Source organism: Rana temporaria, chromosome 1, assembly GCF_905171775.1.
Source record: "Rana temporaria chromosome 1, aRanTem1.1, whole genome shotgun sequence".
NCBI lineage: Eukaryota > Metazoa > Chordata > Amphibia > Anura > Ranidae > Rana > Rana temporaria.
The window spans coordinates 169351822-169378281 of record NC_053489.1 but is presented as its reverse complement, the minus strand read 5'-3'; the positions used below and the strand labels follow the sequence as shown (position 1 = coordinate 169378281).

The window sequence follows — 26460 nt, the reverse complement described above, 5'->3', positions numbered from 1 at the left end:
TGCCCCCCCCCTAGAGACGCCTCTGGCTGTAGAGGAAGATGGTGATAGTAAGACAAACTATAACAAATAAATAGCATGTATATTGGCATCCTGAAACCGTGATATACAAAATGAGATAAATGAAAAAGTCCATATTAAGTGAAATAATACAAAAGGTTATACAAGTGAACATATTAAAATCCAAATGTGTGTCTTAAAAGAAAACCCCACAGTGATATTTAATGAAAGCCGTGCTTAATCCATTACTGTGATCACCACATGAACCATCACCATTATAGAGAATGCACTCTTACCAGACTGAAATATCTCCAATACAGAGTCTGTTTTACCTATAGTAAAAACTTTCCTTAGAGTAGAATCCAATTCACAGCAATTAACACCAATACATCAGACTGGCTTACTCTCCAGGATAGGTGAAATCATAGATGACCATGTATTACTGAATATCCACATGGAATCAAAGCGGAGGAATTGGCTAAAATCTATAATGAATCTTTAATGAAGGCACTCAGCACAAATTCTACTCACATGGTAAAAAACCAGATATGCGCATTGAAAAATCACAGCTCCAAGCTGTACAGCAGAGATTCCAGAACCAAGAAGGTGTGGCAACGTCGCATGTGTAGGCCCCGCAGATTTAGCACGGCTTTTGTTTAACATCAAAGTGGTGTTTTCTTTCAAGACGCACATTTGGACTTTAATATATTCACGTATAAAAACGTTTGTATTATTTCACTTGATATGCACTTTTTAATTTAGCACATTTTGTATATCATCACTGTCTTAGCACAGCAACATGTATCTTATACCATTATGGACTGGCATTTGATAAAAGCAGTGGCACTGAAATTTGCTGCAGGTACATACAGGCATCTTCACGCTGCATCAGTTTAAGGGCTTGTGTACACGGGCAAATTTGGCATACAGCTTAAATTGCAGGTGTATTTCTGTGTACGGGATGCACAGCTGTCACATACAGCCAGCCATAGTAATGAATAGCTGTATTCAGGCTGTACGCCTGTGCAGAGGCACATGTTTATGCAAATAGCGGTGTAAACCTGTGCATAACTGCATACAGCATTTTAATACTATGGTTATCCCGGCCACAGAAATGCACCTGCAAGTAATGTTGTTTCGGCTCATGGGCCTGTAGCCACGGGCCAACAATTTATGCAGAGCTTATAATCTAAGGTTCCTATCTCACGTGCACATACTAGGCCCAATTTAGATACCAGCCTGTCTTCAGAGTGTGGGAGGAAACTGGAGTACCTGGAGGAAACCCCGGCAAGCATGGCAAGAACATAGAAACTTTATGTAGATCGAGTCCTACCCAGAATTTAAACCCCAGTACTTGAAGACAAAAGTGAAAGCCACTGTGCTGCCCTTTACACATTATGGCCCGAATTCACAAAGCACTTGCGCCAACGTATCTCAAGATATGCCACGTAAGTGCAAATATGCGCCGTTGTATCTGTGCGCCGGACCCACAAACTAAGATACGCCTAAAAATAGGCTTCATCCAGCCGACATAACTTGCCGGCGTAGCGTGGGCGCATATTTAGGCTGGACGCATGTGGCGCTCCCATTGATATTCTATTCAAATATGCAAATGAGGGAAATACGGCGATTCACAAACGTAAGTTCGTGGCTACATGATGTGCGCGTAAGTTGTACGTCCGGCGTAAAGTTAAGCCCCATAAAGGAGGTGTAACTCAGCAACAGACATGCAAAGGTCTGCACCAAGGAATACAAGCCGACGTATTTTACGTAGTTTACGTTGGACATGAGTCTGGCTGGGCGTAGGATATGTTCATGGCGTAGGCAGTGATCCGGCGTATCTTAGGCAGTTGTTCCGACGTGGTTGTGAGCATGCGCAGGGGGATGCGTCCACGGCACAACGCATGCGCAGTTCGTTGAACGTACTTGTCTGGCGCTCGGACCATCATTTGCATGGGGTCACGCCTCATTTGCATGGCTCACGCCTACTTCCACCTACGCCGACTTACGCCTTCGAAACCCAGCGCAGTTTTGGCAGCATTGGCTTTGTGAATTCCATGCTTGCCTTTCTGCGCTCGGCGTCGGCGTAGCGTATATTATTTGCGCTACGGCGGCGTAATGTGCGCCCGCTCTCTGTGAATCCGGGCCTATATTTTTAAAGAATTGCTGGAGAATACCCAGGCAAGCATAGGGGGCAACATGGAAACTCTATATAGATGGTGCCCTGCCAGTGATTTTTTACAAGGCAAGGAAGACAGAAGTGAAAGCCACTGTGCTGTTCTTTACATATTATGGGCCAAATCCTCAAAAGGGATACGCAGGCGGAACTGCTGTTCCGCCTGCGTATCCCTGTGCCTATCTTTGGAACTGATCCTCAGAAGCAGTTTTCCAAAGATAGGCAGAAGATCTGACATCTGTAAGAGACTTACACTGTCGGATCTTAGGATGCAGTACCGCATCCGCCGCTGGGGGCATTTCGCGTCGAAATGCCGCTTTGCGTATGCAAATGAGGACTTACGGAGATCCACAAAGCTTTTCAGCTTTGTTTTTTCTGCGTAAGTTTACGTTTGCATACATAAAATTAGGGATGCTTTTACAAAGTGTAAACTAGTTACACCATGTAAAAACAGACCTTTTTTTCGATCGCCGCTATTTTTTTTAAATTTTGAATTTTATTTTTCAGCGCGTAACTTTTTTTTTACCCGACGCAACTTTATTGTCCCGTCGCAATCCACAAAGCCCGGCGTAACGTAATTTTGCGCGCTTCCCGTCGGGAAAATTACGTCACGAGCATGCGCAGTACGGCCGGCGCGGGAGCGCGCCTCATTTAAATTGTCATCGCCCCCTGCAGAAGAGGACCGCCTTGCGCCGGAGACATTTAAGTTACACGGCCGAAAATTTCTAGGTAAGTGCTTTGTGGATCGGGCACTTAGGTGGAGATTTTCCGCCAGTGTAACTTAAATGGTAAAAGTTAGGCTACGTTTTTGTGGATTTGCCCCTATATTTTTAAAGAATTGCTGTTGAGTTTAAATGTGTCTCGAGGAAGTCACCCCTGAAATAATCAACTATATTACAGCCTTGCTCCTGTGTAGAAGAGTATGCTAGGAAGTTTGTATGCTATTGGTTAGGCAAGAATTGACTGGTTCTCTTAAATCTATTTCCCTGATGTCTATAGTTGATTCTATGGCTAGCATGTTACTACAACTAATTGTAATTTTTCATGGAATTCTTAGCTTTGAACCCAGGACTGATCCACTTGTAACTCCTAATCATACATTCACGGTTTGGGGCTTCAGAGCATGAAATTAATGTATGTGGCCTTCAAATTAGTCAAACGCTGTATCAGTACCCTCCTTATGTGACTACAAGGCAGAAAAAATCTAAATTAGGTAGAATTTTAAACGAAATATAATTTGTTTTGTAAATTGCCAAAATAAACGTGCCTTCAAGTATATTTGTTTATTACAATGTTTTTACCTTTTTTATTGGATTGTGGAAGTTTTTCTGTAATGTGTATCGCTTAAACAAAGTTATTTACATTCCATTTATTTATTTTTTCATCTAAGAAAGGTATTAGCAGTAGCAGTTTGTGTGAATCTTATTCTTATTGTATTATTGTGTTGATCCTGTACCTGTAGGGTATAGTGTAAATGAAAACAACGGTAGAGAGGTGCAGTAAGCAGATGAAAATTTGCTTCACCGTCAGCCCACTGGAGGGCTATGAGATCATAAGAATGCCAAAGCTCTGAGCAATGAGACTTATTCCTAGCAGCGGGACTGTAAAACATAAGACATGCAGTATGATCTCACCTTCCTCCCTCCCTCAGCCTCTAAACACATGCACAAACACACACTCTCTCCTCCTCTTACAAAGACCTCAGGGGATAGAGCGGACAGAGAAGGCTATAATCCACATCTGAGTCGTTAATCAGCGTAGCACACTCTCTGGTCTTTTCATCTGCAGCACAGCAGTGTCTGCAATACTCTACACAATGTGATAGCACATGTCCCTGTACCAGAAAGATTGAGGTACCTCTGGTGCCAGTTTCCTAAGATCCTAATGAGCTGATGCCCGCATGCATACCAGGCACACATGCTCTTCGGTAATTGGTGCCATCATTAGTTAACTAGCAACATAAACCAGAGGCCAATATTAGGATGCATCCTGTAAAAACCTACAGAACAAGATTCTTTAAACCCAAAAGGTGCCTCAGTACGCAGGTGAATCAAATTGCTTAGTGCCAGTTTTTTTTTTCCTTGACTTCCCCAATAATTATACTTCCATTCCTTATGTTTTGGAGACGTTCCAGATAGGATAGCATCAGTTGGAAAAGCATAACATCATCGTAGTCCTACCTACTGTTACTTTATTAATCCCCCATCATTATTTTCATTGTTTTCTGCTAGTATGTTCTGGTAAAACATTATTTAATTATTAAATGGTTATAATAATTTATTAGACTGTCAAATGGCTGTGATCATATGCTGGTAGCCAGGGAGAGTTTTAATTCCTTCACTCTCACGGCAGTTACACATAGCTTTTTTTCTTTCATTTTTTTTCCACACAAATCTGACTTTTTTTCAACCAAGGATTGGTCTACCCTAAAATGTACTTATACTCCAAAGAGACAAATAAACTAGAATGGAATATATTGGAGGTATCTTGGATATACTTTACTTTCTTTTTAGAACACCCCATGAGTAGCTAGTGGAAGTAGTAAATGCCCCAACATTAGTGCCCTTATAGTTGGTTTTAATAGGAGAAATGGTGCCCTATTGTTGGCATCAATGGAAGAATAGTGCCGCATTTATGGTGTCAGTGGGGGGAATGGTGCCCCATCATTGGTGTCAGTTGGTGAAATAGGGTCCGATAAAGGCAAGCAATGGGCCACATCTAGCCCCCGGGCCGCAGTCTGGAGACCACTGCTTTATACTTTAGTTTTGGGACCTTTACTACCAACACAGAGGCTCTTGCCCCAGGACAAGGTGAGTGTGCTGTGATCTAGACCTTCGTTTAGGGGACAGGTTAGTGTTATAGGGTTTGTGCTCAGGCATGGTACCATTAAGTGATGGGGGTACTATTCTAGGGCAAGGGTCTCCAAACTATGGCCCCCCAGTTGTTCAGGAACTGCAATTGCCATAATGCCTAGTCATGTCTGTGATTTTACAATGCCTCATGGGACATGTAGTTCTGCAACAGCTGGGGGCCCGTAGTTTGAAAATCCCTGGTCTAGTATAATATGCACAGTAGTTCCTACTGGGAGACTCGGGCCAAGAACAACCAGTACAAGACTTCCAGTTCTTGGAACAAATACATTGTTGGGCCACTGCATTATGCAAATATCAATATGATGCCCAAAAAATTTACACTTAGACCCTAGCATCCCATGTCCTTTGTTTCTAGGAGGGAGCAGGTCCAAGCACTATTTTCATGGAGTAAATTCAATATTAGTATAATATGTCACCCAGTATTTTGGGGCTCCAGTTACACACTGGAGATAATAGCAGGTGTGTGAAAGCATTTCCTGATTCCTCTATTTTATTTATGGGCTCACTTTAGTTGGTTTTAAGTGCAGAGCATCTCTAAACTTAAAGTGATTGTAAAGTCTAATTTTTTTAAATTTAAACATAACAAGCATGTTATACTTGCCTGCTCTGTGCAATGGATTTGCACAGAGCAGACCCAAGCCTCCTCTTCTCTGTTCCCTCACTGGCTCTCTTGGTCCCTCCTTTTTGTCAAGTGCCCCCACAGCAAGCAGCTTGCTATGGGGGCACCCAAGCCAAGCTGCAGCTTTGTGGGTCCATTCAGACATGGAGCAGAGTTTCGACCACGCCCCCTCTCCTAATTGGATAATTGACTTTGACAGCAGTGGGAGCCAATGGCACTGCTGATGTCTCAGCCAATCAGGAGGGAGAGTCCTGGATTGGCCAAGGCACACGTGCAACATCGCTGGAGGAAGGTAAGTATGAGGGGGCCTGCTGCATACAAAAGTTTTTTTATCTTAATGTATAAAATGCATTAAGATAGAAAACCTTCTGCCTTTAACCACTTTAAATTCACAAACCCTGGCAGTTGAAATTCAGATTTTGTTGGGGAAAAAAAGCTTACAGAGAAGCTACCTTTTAGCTTGGAGCTTTAGTAAAATTGGCTAGTATATCAATCTATCTAATTAGGTAAAATGTCATGCAAAGCTCAAATGTTTTCTATAACATATGACCTTATCTCAACCCCCTTCTTCTACATAAGCCTTCCTGTTGGTCAGTGAGTAGACCCATCACATTAAGGGATCAATAGGGGTGCAGCGTCATTTAAAAAAAAACACGCGCAGAAACTTGGGTCAAGGTAACCACTGCATACTGGTCTGTTTCTTGGGACCTACAGCCCTTCTTTACTAGATACAGGCCTGTTTATTCACTGTGTTCATAGATGATATTAAAATGAAATAATATGAAATGGGTGTAAGAAGGAATTGCTACTCCTGTAATTAAAACTGTAGTGTGGCCTGGCACCAATTGCCTATAAAGGGTTCTATACTTTAGGCCATTCATATTGCAGTCATGTTTTTGGCAACCTATATTTGGCCAGTTTAATGTTCATTTGAATGAAACCCATATGCCGCGTACACACGACCGTTTTTTTATTGTCATGGAAAAACCGGCGTTTTTCTCGACGCGATTCCTCTCAAGCCTGCCCTGCATACACACGATCGTGATAAAAAAATGCTCAAGCAAAGCACGGTGACGAACAACATGTACGACGGCACTATAAAGGGGAAGTTCCATTCGAATAGCGCCACCCATTTTTCTTCTCATAACTTGCTTCTGACCATGCGTGTTTTTTTTTCCCGTCGTTAAAGCGTACACACGACCGTTTTTCACGATGAGAAAAACAAAGACGTGAAAAACTACGAGAAAGGATAGAACAGGTTCTAAATTTTTAATGGCCATTTTTCTCGTTGAGAAAAATGCTCTGGAGCCTACACACGACCGTTTTTAACCACTTGCCGACCGCGCACCGCCGTTCTACGTCGGCAAGTTGGCTCTGCTGGGCGAGAGCACGTAGTATAACGTCCTCTCTCTCAGCCGCCACTAGGGGCGCGCACGCTCGCCCCCCGCTCGCCCCCGACTCCCTTGCGTTTGCCCGGTGGGCGCGATTGCCGCCGGGCACACGCGATCGCTCGTTACAGAGCGGGGACCTGGAGCTGTGTGTGTAAACACCCAGCTCCCGGTCCTGTCAGCGGGGGAAACGCTGATCTTCTGTTCATACAATGTATGAACAGAAGATCAGTGTTTCCCCTAGTGAGGCCACCCCCCCCCCCCACAGTAAGAACACACAAGGGACATACTTAACCCCTTCCCCGCCCCCTAGTGTTAACCCCTTCACTGCCAGTGGCATTTTTATAGTAATCCAATGCATTTTTATAGCACTGATCGCTATAAAAATGCCAATGGTCCCAAAATGTGTCAAAAGTGTCCGAAGTGTCCGCCATAATGTCGCAATACCGAAAAAAAATCGCTGATCGCCGCCATTACTAGTAAAAAAAATATATTAATAAAAATGACATAAAAATACCCCCTATTTTGTAAACGCTATAACTTTTGCGCAATCCAATCAATAAACGCCAATTTTGTTTGGGAGCCACGTCGCACGACCGCGCAATTGTCTGTTAAAGCGATGCAGTCCCGAATCGCAAAAAGTACTCTGGTCTTTGGGCAGCAATAAGGTCCGGGGGTTAAGTGGTTAACGACCAATTAAAAAAATTGCATTTTCTCTTCATGAAAAACGGTCATCTGTACGCGGCAATAGACTGTTTTGTAGTTCTAAAAGTTAATGGTTTCTTACAGTATTTTTTAGATGAATACGTCAACTACTTTCTGACATTTTTCTTACTGAATAAATGTTGCAGTTATTTTTGCAGTTGTAGTTAATATAATTATTATTACTATGATACTAATGTTCATTTAATACAGATGTTAAATCCTGCACGTTTGGTATAAGTCACACAGACTAAAGGAGTGTGAAAGTAGTGATCATTTGTGTGGTACTAACTGCACTGCGGACCCCTTTTTTTGTTTACTTGCTGTATAATTTCACTTCTAATTATCTTTAGCTAACCGTAGATTAAATGTTCTGGACCTCTGAGTGTTGTAATGTCTCATTACTTAGTCTCAAAAGATTCATAACACCACATGAAGTAATGAAAGCCTCTGTGTTTGAGTCTGCCTAGTCTCTGTGGCATTAAGTGTTTAACTGTGTCTCCGCAGGGCAAGTTTTACCTACTGATTGAAGAGCTGAGCCAGCTGGTCCGTTCCCTGGTGCCCATCCAGCTGTGGTATAAATATATCATAGGGGACGATCCTTCAAGCGCCTACTTCTTAGGAAGCATCCTTATAATCCTATATAGTCTTTGTAAGGTGAGTTGTACTCTTTCCAGTCCATTGTGGTAAATGTTCCAAATGCCCCTCTCCCAGAGAGCTGCTAATACTTGTAGTGCCACTCTAAGCAAAGCAGGGGAATGTGTATAGTTCCGCTGGTAGTGTGTAGCATACTTAGAAAAATTACTGCTCTCGCAATCCAGCCTGTGTGGTTAACATGTGTGAGATAGCCTCAGCCTTGCACCACTCCACAAGCCATGCCCGCTAACATGTTTCGCCCTACTCACAGGGGCTTGGTCATAGACTAGGGGGTGGGGCAAAAAATGTCAGAGGGCGTGGCTTGTGGAGTGCTGAAAGGCTGAAAGGCTGAGGCTATCTCACACATGTTAAACACACAAGCTGGAATAGGAGAGTGGCACATTTTCTAAGTACCCCTCCCCCAGAGAAGGTACTTGACAGCAACTTGTGTGTATTCTTAGTATATAAAAACTTGATAAATGCAAAATAACTTGCAGGGATTCCTGGGGGCTGGATAGGCTGCTTTGTTTCTCAGATCATGTACTGTGAATACTCAAACTAATAATAAACCATCCAACCCTCACTCTACCTGAAGGTTAGGAACTTGTAGTACTGCTGGCCAGCACCTTATGGAGAAAATGTAATTCTGTGTTTGTCTAAGGCCGCGTACAGACGAGCAAACATGTACGATGAAACCGGTCCGCCGGACCGTTTTCACCGTACATGTCTGCCCGGGGATTTCTGTATGATGGCTGTACTCACCACTAAAAAATACAGAAATCCGCGCGTAAACAATACGCGGGGCGTGGCGGCGACGTGGGCGGCCCTGCCAGTTCAATGCTTCCACGCATGCGTCGAAGTCATTCGACGCATGCGAGGGATAGCGGGCGCTCGGACATGTACGGTAGGTCTGTACAGACGACCGAACATGTCCGAGCGGACAGGATTTCAGCGGGCTGTTTCTAAACAAGTTTGGAAATATTTGCCCGCTGGAAAAAGGCCCGGCGGGAAAATGTACGCTGGAATCCTGTCCGCTCGGGCCTCCACACGACCGAACATGTCTGCTGAAACTGGTCCGCGAACCAGTTTCAGCAGACATGTTCGGTCGTGTGTACGGGGCCTTAGGAACTCTTAAAAATGTATGTTTATTCAAAGCTTTTGTAGTTTTGGATAGACCCTGTCAGTTTATTTTGTTTGCTGGCTTTCCCACTGGAGAGATTTATCTCCACTTCCTGTCTCAAAGATGTAACAGGAAGTGAAAGGAAATCCCGCTCAGACAAATGTCATCCAAACAGACATCCCCTTTGGAAAATTTCTCCTCACTTTTGTTCTGGAGACGACTATAAGATTTTTGATTTCCCATCACTTTCTGTCTTCATGACAATGGTCACCAGGACAAACAGAGAAGATACACACAGAAAGCAATACAATTTGATAGGGGTTCTAATCCTCCCACACCCCAAAAACCATTAGCTACACGTACACTTTAAAGGAAAACATTGCAAATGCTGGTTGTCTGCATCCAATTTCGGTACTTTCGGGGTCACTAACCCAGAAAAATGAAGCCTGCACCCAGCGAAGTTTGAACCCCTGATCACTATGCTTGTTTCATGCCATTGTTTTAGAAAATATTCAGTTGATGAGATCAGGATGACAAGAGACTAGCAATTTGGAGTGAGATATCACAGTGACAGCCTATATTCTTCTTCCAGAGTAGGTCTCCTTTAGCCTATGCATTTACTTTGTTAGCCAGTAAGGATTGATGTGGGTGCTGTACAGTGAATTGTGACCTGTACTATTAGTAAAGCTAGGTAGATTTTTTTATTTTTTTTGTGAGACCAATTGGCGGAAACAAATACAGTATGTCCATCCATCCCCACAAATGAGGTGGATGGAAGAACAACCTCTTCTGGGACAGTGTATTCTGACTGTAGGAGTCATCACTGTCAGAATACACTGATCCACGGCTGCAGCCAATGGTTAATGTAAGTCTTTCCATTTGTCCGTGGGGACAGCCACACACAAATCGAAAATTGCCCAGTCCCTGCTGAACCAGCTGAATTTGAATCCGCCATTGGCCAACTTAAAGGGGTTGTAAAGGTTTGTTTTTTTATTTTCTAAATAGGTTCCTTTAAGCTAGTGCATTTGTTGGTTCACTTACCTTTTTCTTCAATTTCCCTTCTAAATGTTTTTTTCTTTGTCTGAATTTCTCACTTCCTGTTCCTCCTCAGTAAGCTTGCCCCCATCATCCGAGCCGTTCTGGCTGGGTCAGCGTGCTCACCTCCTCCCTTGGGACTACATCCCTGTGGGGAGACGCTTCACTAGTCAAGGTGACATAGTATTCTGACAGCAGGGACTGTCCACTGTCTACACTGACTATTTTGCATCTGACCTTTTATTTCTGCAGTAAAAAAAATTCCATTTGTAATAAGTAAATAGCAATCCTTCAAAAGCCCATTCACACTAGCACGTGAATAGCACAGGATCACGCTGTGTGCTACTGTGTGATTTGCATGAAGTTCTGTGCAATTTCAACCCATTGCATGCACTATTTTTGGAAATGCACTGCAACCAGATTGCATGGTACTTTTGTATCATGCGATCTGGTGTGGGCAAACACACTGCATTTACGTCATTAACTTTGCACTGACATCCGCTGCAGATCGCAAGGGCAGTACAGTTTGAATGTGATGCATGGAAACAGGTATGGAGTGCCGGTTTCTTGCACAGCATTCTAGTGTGAACGGGCCCTAAAACGAATCTTCATGCAAACAACTTAAAACACACATGAAATACATATGAGGGGAGGTTTTACTTGCCAAAGGATTTGGTTTTCTTTGCATCCAGTTCTGAGATCAGAATACTTTACACTGTCTGATTATTGCAAGTGATGTTTAAATTGTGTTTGTATCTAAATATATATAGTAGGCATTATACTAGGATGAACAATATTAAACCGTAATTGATTACATGTGATCAATTAATTCATGCTTTTATTTCAGTCCTTTGACATCTGTGGGCGAATTGGAGGCCTGAGGAAAGCATTGAGAATACTGTGCCATCCGCAGGTACCCTTATTAATAATATAAATATTATTCCATTGACCAATAAAGATTGTGACCAATGAAATGGATATTTTAGCTTTGAACAAAGTGGTTAGATTTTCTTTCAGAAGATGTCAGGGATTTTGGCAGTGAGATTTATCACTGGGTCTACCATCTTGTCTCAGCTATTACAGAGAGGTTTTGCTCTTTGTTTGGCTATTTAATTTACTATACATTAAAATGTATGCAAACCCTGGCAGTTCACTTGTTTTATATGCTCACCAGTGAAATTATTTTGTGCTATCTGTTCAAGAAAGAAGTGGAACAAAAATATCTGCTAATCATTTCTTAAAGTGGTTGTGAACTCTCACATATACCCAGTGAAGTGACTGGCCTCAGGTGATACACAGAGATAAAACAAATCCTCTTTCATATGTTGTACCTGTTTATCTACGGAAGTCTTTCCCCTACAGCCATTCAAAGTGCAGAATTTAAACCGGATCTCTCAGCTCTAAAAAGCAGAGAGCTGAAATTACATCAGTGAGGAGTGCTCCTGAGAGCTGATTGGAGAGAGGGGACACACCCCCTTCACACAGCACACAGGAACAGAGCTGAGACTGTCAATCAGCTGGAGATCCCTCCCGCCACCATTTTTCTCTTGGCGTCAGGTAAACTTGTCAGAAGAGACTCATGCTGATAGCAGAGGAACGAGGTAGCAGACAGAAATGACACTTGGTGCTCGGGATTAAGACAAGCACACACTACAGAAGGATATGTTTTGTTCATATTTCATGTCTAATGCCCTGCACACACCATAGGGATTTCCTATGGGCTAAAATCTGATGGAATTTTCTGTCAGAATTCCGTTCACGTTGTCTTCCATCAGTCTTGCATACACACTGTCAGATTAAATTCCGACCGTTCAAAACGCGGTGACGTAAAACACTACAATGAGCCGAGAAAAATTTATTTCAATGCTTCCGAGCATGCGTCGACTTGATTCTGAGAATACATGGTTGTTGTCTCCGTCGGAGTTCCACACATACGATTGGAATTTCCCATGGGATTTTTTTCCATCTGAAAAAAATAAAACATGTTCTATTTCCAAACTGTATGGGGCCCACACACGATAGGAATTTCTGATGAAAAAATTCCATCAGACTTTTTTTATCAGAAATTCCTATCGTGTGTGTACCGGGCATAAGGTTTACAACCACTTTAAGTTTCAAGCTGTCTTGTGTTTTGTACACACTTTCTGTGTTATCTCAATGAGAGTAGTCAGCCCTCCTAGCTTTTATTTTTCAACTACAGAGTGATTAGCTTTAAGGATGTAAGAATGTGAGGATTAATTAGTTTAGCAAAAGAAAACTAGGAAGGGCTAACACCGCTCAGTCCACAAAAATGCTGTGTGTTGTCAGCCCATAACAGGATTAAAGCTGGCCTTCCACTAGTAGATTTTCAAGTGTACGTTCATACAAATTCTCTGTATATTTCATGTTTGGCAACATTTAAAAGTATGACATTCACATATTTTCTGCCCAAAACTGCTTTTCTGTCTGCACAGCTCATGCAGTGTCCTTGTGTCAGTCAATAGGTAATAGTTTTAGGGGGCCGAAATTTTTTAGTACACAACTCCACAGATTAAAGAGGTTCTTCAATGTACAAGGGACACACCATCGGTCTCCTCTCCCTGACTGGACGTGGATCTCTGTTTACATACAGAGATCCACATCCCTGGCTCTGTAACTGCCGATCGTGGGTACCTAGCAGACATCGTGGCCGCGCATCGGCACACAAGTGACGTATAGGCCGGGAGGCCCGAGGACGTCATATGAATATAGGCGGGGTGGGAAGTGGTTAAGCTGGCCAGACATGGATCGAAATTTGGCTAGTTCAGCAGAAATCTGTCACATTTCAAACCATGTATGATTGTTCCGTTCATGAGAAGTCAATCTATCAATCTACTTATACATAAACAGGCTTTTTGGGATATTTTCGCTTGACTGGAGCGCTCATCAGAGTATTTTGATGGCGAAGATACCTGCTGTCAGCATACAGTGACATGTAGAAAGATTCACCTCAAATGTGTGGATGGGAAAACCTGTTCAGTTTTTTTTGCTCAACGGGTTGGCTGAATAGGAAAAAAAACAAGCCATGTATGGCCAACATTACCCATGATTGAGCTCCCGCTGTACTGATGTACAGTTTGGTCAAAGTAGTTGGAGCTCATACTCTTTCTCAACCAGGATGCTGCAGCACCCCTTACGAACTCGGTTGAGAAAGGCAGACCTAATCACCACCGGGTGGCTCGATAAAAGACTACATAACTTTCAAATGTAATATTTCATATTTACCTGAATACATCCCATTTAAATGCTTTTGGACAATGTCCTGGATCAAGTGTGCAGATTACTTCTGATTCTGTCATAGGGTGACAATGCTTACTGTACTGTATCTATGGAAGAGCAGTGTTGTCACCCTGGGACAAAAGTTTGTTGGGACTATGAAATACATCCCACTCTCCTCATAACATAGAAGGGTGGTGTTCTGTAGTTAATTGAGAAAACCTGGGCTGGAATTCTTAAACTGATGTAACACTGCAGAGTGCACATGACGTTAAAAACTCGCTATATTTTGGTCAGGTTTTTACAATTATCCGATACTGTAGAATGCTTTCAGCAGTATATTTAAGAAACCAAAGGGGAAGAAGTTTATTGTTAGGTTTTTAATACCTTTTAAGGGGATGCTTTACAGTTGGGTTAAGTTTAGGGTGGGGTAATTTTTATTTGGAACCAAAACTCCACTCAAAGAACTTTTGAAAGTACCTATATTCCATTTGCGATGCCAGTTTTACTACTTTTAGGTAATGACAGCTTTGCTTCAAAAAAGTTATTAATTCCTAAATTAATGAACTGAGCAGTTAGCACTGTATAACTGTTTTATTATGTACAGTGGATATAAAGAGTCTGCACACCCCTATTAAATTGTCAGGTTTCTATGATGTAAAAAAAAGAGACAAAGATAATTAATTTCAGAACTTTTTCCACCTTGACCTATAAACTATACAACTCAATTGAAAAACAAACTGAAATCTTTTAGGGGGTGGGAGGGTAAAATAATAAAAACATGTGATTGCATAAGTAGGGATGTAGCTGTGTTCAGAATTAAGCAATCACATTCAAACTCATGTTAAATAGGAGTCAGTACACACCTGGCATCATTTAAAGTGCCTCATATTGACCCCAAATTTTAGCTGTTCTAGTAGGTCTTTCCTGACATTTACTTAGTTGCATCCTACAGCAAAAGCCATGGTCCGCAGAGAGCTTCCAAAGCTTTAGAGAGATCTCATTGTTAAAATATATCAGTCAGGGGAAAGGCACAAAAGAATTTCCAAGGCATTAGATATACCATGAAACACAGTAAAGACAGTCATCATCAAGTGGAGAAAATATGGCACAACAGAGACATTGCCAAGAACTGGACATCCCTCCAAAATTGATGAAAAGACATGAAGAAAACTATCCAGGGAGGCTGTCAAGAGGCCTACAGCAACATTAAAGGAGCTGCAGGAATATCTGGCAAGTACTGGCTGTGTGGTACATGTGACAACAATCTCCCGTATTCTTCATATGTCTGGACTATGGGGTAGAGTGGCAAGAAGGAAGCCTTTTCTTATGAAGAAAAACATCCAAGCCCAACTAAATTTTGAAAAACCACATCTGAAGTCTCCCAAAGGCATGTAGGAAAATGTGTTGTGGTCTGATGAAACCAAGGTTGAACTTTTTGGCCATAATTCCAAAAGATATGTTTGGTGCAAAAACACTGACCAAAAGAACACCATACCCATAGTGAAGCACGGTGGTGACAGCATCATACTTTGAGGCTGTTTTTCTTCAGCTGGAACAGGGGCCTTAGTCAAGGTAGAGGGAATTATGAACAGTTCCAAATATCAGTCAATATTGGCACAAAACCTTCGGGCTTCTGCTAGAAAACTGAACATGAAGAGGAACTTCATCTTTCAGCACGACAACGACCCAAAGCATACATCCAAATCAACAAAGGAATGGCTTCAACAGAAGAAGATTAAAGTTTTGGAATGGACCAGTCAGAGCCCAGACCTGAATCCCATTGAAAATCTGTGGGGTGATCTGAAGACGGCTGTGCACAGGAGATGTCCTTGCAATCTGACAGATTTGTTTTTGTAAAGAAGTGTTGGCAAATTTTGCCAAGTCAAGATGTGCCATGCTGATAGACTGAAAAAGACTGAGTGCTGTAATAAAGTCAAAAGGTGCTTCATCAAAGTATTAGTTTAAGGGTGTACACGTAAACGATTTCAGTTTGTTGTTCAACTGAGTTGTACAGTTTATAGGTCACATTAACGGTGGAAAAAGGTCTGAAATTATTTATCTTTGTCTCTTTTTTTTACATCACAGAAACCTGACATTTTTAACTGGGGTGTGTAGACTTTTTACATCCACTGTAGGTAATGCCTTTAAGGGTAAAATGACTGTTGTCCTTAGGCCATACAGCTAGATCCACAGTAAATCAGGAGGATGCCTTTGACACGACTAATGATAGGATAGTGCAGCTGAATAATGCACATTGTGTAGTGGCATTTCAATATAGATAATGTCCCATTTTTGTTATGCTTAAAATTGTATAGTTCTGAGCTTATTCATGATTTTATGTATGTGTATTTAATAAAGTATGCGTTCCTATATTTTCTGCCCTCCAATACAGAAATATGGTGTTCGTGCCAGCAGCCAGCAATGTAGTGAAGCTGGGGATATATGTGCTATTTGCCAGGCAGATTTTAAAGATCCCATAATCCTAATATGCCAGGTAATATGATTATTTTTTTTTATGCTCATGCAGATAAAGCATATTTATTCTTGCTGTGTTCTCATTAAAAATAAACCATTACATGTATTTTAGATGCTGCTAATATTATATTGATATCTTGATATTTGCCTCCTGTAAGACCATGCACAGCAGTACTAAGACCAGTAGAGGGGGGGTTGATAATTTGAGCCAGTCAGGGCTCTTTTTATTTGCAGTGTTGGCAATGGAGATGCATACAGAAAGGTAGAATATAGGGATGACATCATCGCTCTACAATATATGTAAATTGGAGGTGGATACTTATGCAAAACAAAGTTAATGTACACCAAGCTAACAGGCACAGGTGGCAGTTGGGACAGAGTTTAATATAGTACATTCTAGTGCTTGTGTTATTATCTACCAGATAAAAAGTTAATGTGTTTTTGTTCTCTCCAAATTCAACTGCAGTCACTGAGAAGGAATTGCCACTTCTAGGCTGCCCATTTTAAATGCTGCTGTATCCTCTTACACATGGCTATGCGTCACTATAGTGGCCCATCTGTCATAGTATCGCCTAACCCTTTATGTGCCTCTTCCAATACCACCTTTAGTGAGCACAGGCTACCACAAGTGTTATGCTCCATACCTTGCACACATGAACACAGAGGTAAACATTATTTAAAGTGTTTTATTAACTGCATTAAGGTAAAAAATCTTCTGATCACAACACCCCCCCCCCCTTTTTCCTAAAATTAACCTGAGCTCAATCTCGGTCCAGTGCTGTGCACAAGAGCACCTGGTCTCTCTGCTTTCTCCCTCTTCATAGGCTTGGAGACAGCAACGGGAGCCATTGACCCCCGCTGCTGTCAATTACAGCATGGCTCGGGGTCGAGCCACGCTCTGTGTGCCAGTGAACACACAGAGTGTGACTCGGGATTTATCCTGCATGAGTGCCACCAAAGCAAGTGGCTTGCTATGGTGGGCATTCGGCAGGGGGAGGAGCCAGGAGCACCATTGCACAGAACAATTAAGAATGACATGTTTGTTTTTTTAAATATGAGTTTACAATCGCTTGAAATTATTCTTTGTTTTTCTTTCAGCATGTGTTCTGTGAGGAGTGCCTCTGCCTATGGTTTGATAGAGAGAAAACTTGCCCCCTCTGCCGTTCTGTAGCTGTGGAAACCCTTCGCTTGTGGAAAGATGGTTCCACCTCTGCTCATTTTCAAGTGTACTGACACACAGGGCTATGACAGAATGTAGGTGGAAGTGGAAGTGGAAAGGCATAACTGGGAAGTGCACCACAGTTCCCCATTTTGCAGTCAGTTTTAGAGAGTTTGCAGAATATTAAAGCATTCTCCAAGTAAAGTGAACTGTCTAATCTTTCGTTTTTTTTTGGAAAACTGTAGTACACAAACCCAGATCTCCCCATTATCCTAAAGCTTTTATGCTAGCATTCTGCCCCTAATATGTTTCATACATCCTTGTCAGTACTGTTTACAAATTGCAGACCACATTTAGCATCATGCCAAGCTGTGGAGATACAGTTTATTAAATTTTTTAAGGGATTGTGATGCAGAAGTACGTCATCAAAATACCATGGCCTTCAATTAAGCAGTACACATGTCAGTTCAGAGGCTGCATCTGGCCTGCTTTGGAATCAGGGTCCATTCAAATCTTTAACCAGATTTGGTGTTTGCAAGACTAAAACAGTTTTTTCTGCTAGAAAATTACTTAAAACCCCCAAACATTATATATTTTTTTTTTCTAACACCCTAGAGAATAAAATGGCGGTCATCGCAATACTTTTTGTCACACCGTATTTGTGCAGCAGTCTTACAAGCGCACTTTTTTTGGAAAAAATTCACTTTTTTTAATTAAAAAATAAGACAACAATAAATTTGGCCCAATTTTTTTATATATTGTGAAAGATAATGTTACGCCGAGTAAAATGATACCCAACATGTCACGCTTTAAAATTGCGCCCGCTCGTGGCATGGCGTCAAACTTTTACCCTTAAAAATCTAGATAGGCGACGTTTAAAAAATTCTATAAGTTGCATTTTTTGAGCTACAGAGTAGCTCTAGGGCTATAATTATTGCTCTCGCTCTAACGATCGCGGCGATACCTCACTTGTGTGATTTGAACACCGTTTTCATATGCGGGCGCTACTCGCGTATGCGTTCGCTTCTGCGCGCGAGCTCGTCAGGACGGGGCGCTTTAAAAAAAATTTTTTTTTGTTTTCTTATTTAATTTTATTGATTTTTTTATTTTTTACACTAAAATATAAAAAAAAAAAAAATGATCACTTTTATTCCTATTACAAGGAATGTAAACATCCCTTGTAATAGAAAAAAGCATGACAGGTCCTCTTAAATATGAGATCTGGGGTCAAAAAGACCTCAGATCTCATATTTAGGCTTAAATGCAAAAAAAAAAGGAAAATTTGTCATTTAAAAAAATGACAGAAAAAAAATTGTCTCTTTAAGAGGCTGGGCGGGACTGACGTTTTGACGTCACTTCCGCCCAGCAGAGCTATGAGGACGGGTGGGGGCCATCTTGCCCTCACTCAAGTCCTCACTCTCCAGGCGGCAGCATCGGATCTCCTCCGCCGCTACCGACGGCTCCGGTAAGCGGCGGAGGGCGCGGAAAAGCGGCGGGAGGGGGGGGCCCTCTCCCGCCACCGATAACGGCGAATCCGCCGCGGAGACCGCCGTTATCGTTTACACGGCCGCCCGCTGAAAACATGGATATCTCAGTTGTGGCAGCAGCTGCTGCCGTTACTGAGATATCCATGTTTAAAAAGAGGACGTACATATACAGTGGAGGGTCCTTAAGTGGTTAAAAAAAAAACTGCACAGGTAGCAGGGACAAGTGTTCTGCAGAGAGGCTGTAAACACCGTGGGAGGCCATTCCCATCAGCAAGATGGGGAGAGGGTCTGGGAACTTATTTTGCTTTACTGTACACTTGTTCTTTAAGGGAGACACAGTCAGTTGTTCTTGCTGAAGAGACAGCAGATTGATATTGGGGAATAAATTCAACTTGTAATTTTGAGGCTTAAAATTGAGCTGTTAAACAACCCCAGATAAATTCTATGTTGATTTTTTTTTTTTTTTAAATAAAGATGTTTCATGGACTTAAATTCTGACTTGATTTTGTGTGAGATTGTTTGTGTGATATATTTTAAATATATTTTATATACCTGTATTTTTTTCCCAGTCACCCTCCAAGACAGCATATAAAAGACAGAGGCTCCTCCAACCAGAACAGAAAACGCACTGTAAAGTAAAAGGTTGTCCTTCTATCATCCTCACCATTTTTTTTGTGTTTTCGGCTGAAGAGACATGTTGTTGGATTTCTGGTGGTTTTCTTACCCACGCTTCTTTTCTGCCCTTCCTTAGTCCTTACTGGGGCTAGTGGAGTAGTGTTTCTTGACCCTCCAGTCTCTATTCACACAGAGGAGGTCTTGGCTCCCTTTTGGGAGAAAGGATAGGAGACTTCCACAATTGAAGCAAGTGACTGCCAATCAGTTTAACTTGGGGATCATGCTAAAGGCTGGAATTTGACAGCACTCCCCTATAAAGGTTTTTGGCAAGCAGAGAAGTCAAAAGTGCTTTCTCTTCTTTCATCTCATTCAGGGCAGGGCAGGAGTTTCTACTATGTTCAGTCAAGATCCATCAGGAAAGTTCCCATTGATCCTCAACCTCAGTCCCCTAAACAAGTTCATAAGGTACAAAAAAATTCACACAGACTTGATCTATAGAGTAAGATCAATTCGGCAAGAAAATTCATGGTAATCTTGGATTTCTGGAAAATTGATCAAAAACAAGTATACGAAGGAGGTACACCAGCCTAGTGCATTACTGTAGGATTCTTTATTAGTACAATAAAAATGCCAATTCACTCACAAAGGAAATACGGTCAAGTGCATGTAACAACACCACCAGAGGCATGTCCATCAGCAAGAACACAGCTTATGTATTTCAAAGGCTATGCCCTCTTCCTCAGAGCTAACTAAACCCCAATACTTCAGCAGGTATTCAGAAAATCCCGCGACTTGCATAGCTATATTACTCCCAGTCGTTTAAGACCTCAGAAAGTGGACCTAATTTATGGTGCACTGTGTTTGACCAAGTTGGCAGCTATAGGCAATAGTACCACCAATTGTGGTTTGTGTAAATTCATGTGGCACTGCAAAAGGGAGGTCACTGGATCTGATGGGTCCACTTCTGCCATCAAGCAATTTATCAATTGTGGGTCCCAATACTGTATGTTATTTATGGTCTCATATGCCCTTGTAGGTTGTTGCACGTGGGCTGTACCTCCAGTTGCTTAGAACTAGGTTTGGTGTACATAAGTGTAACATCTTGAAAGGAAGAGGCAAACATTCCATCCCTCAACATTTTCAGGAACATCATGGGAAGGATCCAATGGGTTTGAGGTTATTTGGCATTAAGGCCATTCTGGAAAATCCCCTGTTTTGGGTAGACGACACCAGAGACTTCTGTAATAGAGAGACTTTCTTTAATTACCACCTGGGGTTTTTCTTTTCAGCAGGCTTCAATGAAGATCTGGAGGTTCATTTAGGGTTATGATTTGGTCTGGGTCATGTAATTTCTACTAGTTTTTTGACCCCTTGGTTACTCTGTTGTTCTCTGGAGGCCCACTGTCAATCATATGTAGTCCTTCATTGACAATAGCCGATGGCCCTCTCCTAAATGTAATATTTTTTTCAATAATTTTTAGCCTTCGGCACACACACTTAGATTTGCTTTTGGATTTATCTTTTGAGACACTGGGGCCATTACCATCATGGCCACTACTGATATATATATATATTTATGTTATGTGTAATAATGTGTATTTATAGACTACTCTGTGGATTTGGCTTATGTTGGTGTATATTCATTAAAGATTTTGTATTCATACTAATATCATTAGTCTGAAATGTCCAGGATGGTTCCCATGCAAGAGTTAATTCCATCAAGTGCTGTGTCATGTTTTGACCCCTCACTCTAATTTAAGGGTGGGATTTTGAAATTTGGGCTTGGTTATACTCCTATATATTGGTTGCAGTATTGGGGCTTTGGGTAGCTCTGTGGAAGAGTGCTGTTCCATGCACTTGACCTTATTTATTTTGTGAGTATAGTGGCTTTTTTTTATTGTACCAATAAAGAGTCCTATAGTAATGCAGTAGGCTGATGCACCTCCTGCTTGTTTTCTAGTACTAGTATAAATTGAATAGGGCAGCAAGGCTGTTTTAATGCATGCGGTGGAGGTCGTCAGTGGCAGATATTTCCAGTGTAATATATTGACAAGATTGAAGAGATGTCTACTCTGAGCCTCATATGGACTGAATCACCTGGAGGGCCATCATTCCTGCTGCGCTGACTATTCTGTTCTGAGAGAAACGAATCAACCTGTACCTATAGAAGTCTGCTCACAGAAGTTTCTATGCCTAGCAGTGAAGCTGGGCGAATAGATTAAACTTTCTCAATTCTCCCTTTCAGACTCTTTTCATCTTCAAACATATTCTCTGATGTGGTTCAAATCACAGTTGTACTGTATCTAGGCAATCTGCTAGTTGTTGCTCAGTCTCAGGACTAATTGTAGCTGAACCTTGAGATATCACAGAAATGGCTAAATGATGCAAAAAAAGAATGCCTTATTTAATCAAAAACTTGCCAAGTTTGAGTGTCACCACTCCAGGCAGTCGTGCAATTGGAGAGAGTGGAGAGTGTGAAGAGCTCTGAACTATTTTACAGAGGAAGTTGGGGGGCATCCCCTTCTAGTCTTTTCATGCAATTCCACTGCAATGGCGTACATAGGGGACTTGTATCAAAGAGAGGCACCAAATGTCCTTCCTTGCAGGCAGTGGGGCGATGATATGCTTCATTGGGCAGAAAATAATCAGAGTTCTCTGCTACCCATCCAAAGGGTTTCTCTAGTTACCTGGCAGATTCATTTTTTGAGTCATCAACACTTACAGGAGGCAGAATGGTTGCCAAACCCAAGAGTCTTCATGGTGATCACAGAAATTTTGAGTTTTCGCCAAATACACCTGTTCACCTGACAGAACAATCCCAAGAGGAACCTTTATCTCTCAGCCCAAAAGATTGTGCAGTTGGCATAGATGCTCTCACAAATCCCTTGAACTTCAATCGCATTCACCCATTTAAACTGCATCTACGGGTTCTTCGAAAATTCTACCTAGAGAATTTATATCCAAATCGAATTGCTCCACAAATGAGACCTTGGTTCTCCATTCTACTCCTAGCCAGTGCTCCAGCCAGATTTTTTCCAGAGAGAGCAGTGCTTCACTCTCTGGTTCAAACTTGGTAATGAGCAGCTTAGGCCAAGTAGCTTCTCCTCAGAAGCTTTCTGACCAAGTGATTAGTACTCTTATTTCTAGTCATCAAAGGGTTCTGAAAACCACATTATGGCATTGTCTCCAGATATTGCCTCAATCTTAAAAATTTTACAGGACATGGCACATGGTCACATTATATAACTCGCCATTCTCAAACACAACCCTCGCTCCTCCACCTCCACCTGCCTGATTTGCAGGTTTTTTTCCCCAGTTGTCTTGTACTTGAATTTGGCCCAGCTATGCGCTATGTGTTATCCGCATAGCCATGTTCAATCTTCCACTGCATAGGCCATCTACACTGTGTGACCATATTGCTTCAATTTGTTTCTCTGAAAAACGACAATAAAATCTCTGAAAGGTAGTTTAGGCTGTGGTCCCTCTCTGTTCTGGTAAGATCTTACTTATCCTCTCATGCTGTCCTGGAAGCCAACAGATGAAATCCAGCGGTAAACGTAACTAACTTAATTTTCTGTAGTCTTCCAGAACAGCAGTGTTCCCACTCTTGCTTAGTGTTGTTTTGCTTATAGATTTAGACCGCTTTTGACAACAGAAGGCCCTCTTTATAACCTTTTGGCTTTACAGCATGTTTCCTTTCCAGGTAGGTGGAGCCTCTGTCCCTCATATACTGTCTTGGAACACTACTGGAAAGAGTTTTCATTGTGAGTGTTGTACCATGTTACCAATTAATTCATGCAGGACATTTGGTTACACTTTATTTATGAGCATGCTAAATCTCTCTACAGCACAATGATGGGAGCATCTTCCCAGCGAGATTCGGAATACTCTTCATTTTCCAGATCTTGCTGGATGGAGGATGACATCGCCATTATACTAAAACAAACAGGTGAGGAAGAACCCCACCTAAGGTAATTACCACGAACTAAGCAGCTTATAAAGGGATCTTTAATGCAAAATTAATGGCTAGGTGTGCCTAGTCCAAGATGGATGCCAGGCGATCAAGGCGTTCATTGAGCATGTGCAGGTATGCAGAGTGCATTGGATGTAAAAAACAGGGCGTCTCACACTTGGTGTCGTGTTATCCGACATGTTTCACCCAATCAACTTGAGCTTCAACTGGTAAGCAGTTGAAGCTCAAGTTGATTGGATGAAACATGTCGGATAACGCAACGCCATGCGTTGTGACACTGTCATCATATCCACTGCAGTTTGCATACCTTCACATGCTCAATGAACTCCTTGATCACCTGGCATCCATCTTGGACTAGGCACGCCAAGCCACTGCTCCATGAGATCAGACTTGACAAGCGGTGTTTCTATGCAGAAGTGAGCCTGATTTTGCACTTTACAGGTTTAGTAAATAAACCCCATTGTGTACTTAAAAGTGGGGTATGCCTGTATTATCTCAGACCATGGATATCACCATCAGTAATTTTGTCTTCTTGCCTTGTCATTTACATACTGTCTATATTGGACTTCTCCCCCTTTATGTGTCTCTTGGTGTCATATACACACACACACTTGGGCGTTGGTTTATGGAATTTAAATTGAATACATTTTTCGTACTGTCATTGTGAATTTTACATTAAAGATCCATTTTATAAGCTGCTTAGTCCATGGTAATTACTTTAGGTGGTGTTCTTCCTCACCTGTTTTTGTTTTAGTATCTTGCCTATGATTACCTGGATTACACCTTGATTGGTGAGTCAGCAAATAGAGGATCGCTGTGTAAAGAATCACAGCTCTTTTTCCCTGTTTTTTGTTTAGCAGTTCAGGAAAGGGAGCAAACCCTTTTGCTTTAATTCAGTGATGTCACATTGCTAATATGGATAATATCTCATTAACTAGGAGGTATTTTAGATTGTATTTAGAAGAACGTATGCTTTTTGGAAGACTTAATACTGGAGGAAGAATAAGAATATGAAAACGTTCTCATCAAACTTCCTGCACACTGTCCTAAATGAAAGTAAAAGTACAAAGTAAGCCTTATTTTGCACTCTCCAGCTATGGTAAATTTACCCCATTGTGTACTTGTCGGCCAATCGGCTTCTAAATTCACCTTGTACAGTAACATCTAAGCTTTGACAAAAAAGCCTGGAAGGTGATTGGTTTCTATGCAAAGATGCACCAGGTTTTGCACACTCCTGTTTTAGTAAGTGGACCCCATAGGCTTTTCCTTATGTGATCAGCACTGATAAAGAATTCAAGAGAGTGGGAGGAAACATTGAAATGCTAGCCTTAGTGGCCCAGATTCTGAAAGGGCAACGCCATTTGCGTCGTCGTAAGTCCTAATCTGGGCCGTCGTATCTATGCGACTGATTTTTAGAATCAGTTACGTATAGATATCCATTAGATCTGACAGGCGTAAGGCTCTTACGCTGTCAGATCTTAAATGCAATTTTTTTTTTCGCCGCTAGGTGTCGTTTTCCCCGTCGTCTATGCAAATTAGCTATTTACGTGAAATTCCCGAACGTACACGCGGTCGACGCAGTGAAGTTACGACGTTTCCGTATCGTTTGCGTAAGTCGTCCGTGAATGGCGCTGGACGCCATTTACGTTAACGTCGAAGCCAATGACGTCCTTGCGATGTCATTTCGCGCAATGCACGTCAGGAAATTTTAGGGACGGCGCATGCGCAGTACGTTCGGCGCAGGAACGCGCCTAATTTAAATGATCCACGCCCTCTACCCGGATCATTTGAATTAGGCGGGCTTGCGCCGGGGGTTTTACGCTACGCCGCCGCAACTTTACAGGCAAGTGCTTTGTGAATCAAGCACTTGCCCGTAAAACTTGCGGCGGCGTAACATAAATGAGACACGTTATGCCGCCGCAAAGATGTGGCGATCTACCTGAATCTGGCCCATTATATACATCTTTATTGTCTGTTTTCAGAATTTGTTTTACAACTCCTCCTTTCATAGCAGCTTATTAGTCTGCAAGCCCTGCAACTGTAGTGTGCTGGCAAGCTACAAAAAAGGACTTTAACTTCTTGTAGACAATCAATAAGCTCTTCATAATAACCAAAAGCTTTGCCTACTCATTCCATAGCCGCATTGTCTGCTACAAATTAACAAGTTCACATTGATTGCTCTTCCTGCTCGTGTTCAGTCTTCACCTACACATGCCATTGTGGCATTTCCTTTTAATAGTGTGATATTATGATGTTGATAAATATGGAGACATGACATAGAGAGAAATGAAGAATAAGTATCACACATTTTTTTAAACTTGCCTGCATTCAGACATGGAAAAATTATAAATTATTTTCTGGAAGACAAATGTGCATTTCACATTAAATATAGACAGGACAAGTTTTCCATAGTTGCACTCATATTTATTGCAAACACAAAAATAAAACAGAGAAATCGTAAAAATAAAATCATTACATAGATCACTTGTATATAGTTATATATAGAAAACAACTTTAGCTTTTAAAAAGAAATCTTTCAGTATACAGTTCTTTCTTCGTTTAAAAGTAGAATAAATTATTTATTTAGTTGTGGTCCTTATCTTGAAAAGGTCAGTCTATTCAATACTGGTGTTTTAGTTTTGAATAGATATTGGTAAATTGGATCGGTAATTAGATTCTTACATTTTGGGGGTCTTCATCCATGGAGTGTCACTTTTTTCCTAACAAGAAGTTTCAATATTATTATCTTCATACCATTGATGACATCCAAAGTGAAATTTAAAACCCCCTACCTTAAGGTCGTGGGATATAAAATGCTGCTATCTATTCAAGTCAAAATGTCAGTTTTGGTTGGTCTGACCCTTTAAACTAGTAATTTGTTCATTGGGTGCAGTTTTTCACATTATAAAGTTGTATATGACAGGAGTTGTGTTTTGTGATTCTCTGACCAGAGTGAAGTCCAGGTCAT

General features: G+C 41.6%; 1 protein-coding gene across 1 annotated transcript in view; it reads left to right on the top strand.

The window, feature by feature from the left end:
• RNFT2 (ring finger protein, transmembrane 2) overlaps positions 1-17936 on the top strand; it is a 94029-nt gene extending 76093 nt beyond the window's left edge. The window contains exons 7-10 of the mRNA XM_040345973.1: positions 8263-8412; positions 11394-11459; positions 16176-16277; positions 17357-17936. Coding sequence (XP_040201907.1) covers positions 8263-8412; positions 11394-11459; positions 16176-16277; positions 17357-17491 — 453 coding nt within the window. The 3' untranslated portion in view covers positions 17492-17936. The remainder of the gene's footprint in view (positions 1-8262; positions 8413-11393; positions 11460-16175; positions 16278-17356) is intronic.
• The last annotated feature ends 8524 nt before the right edge of the window (positions 17937-26460 follow it).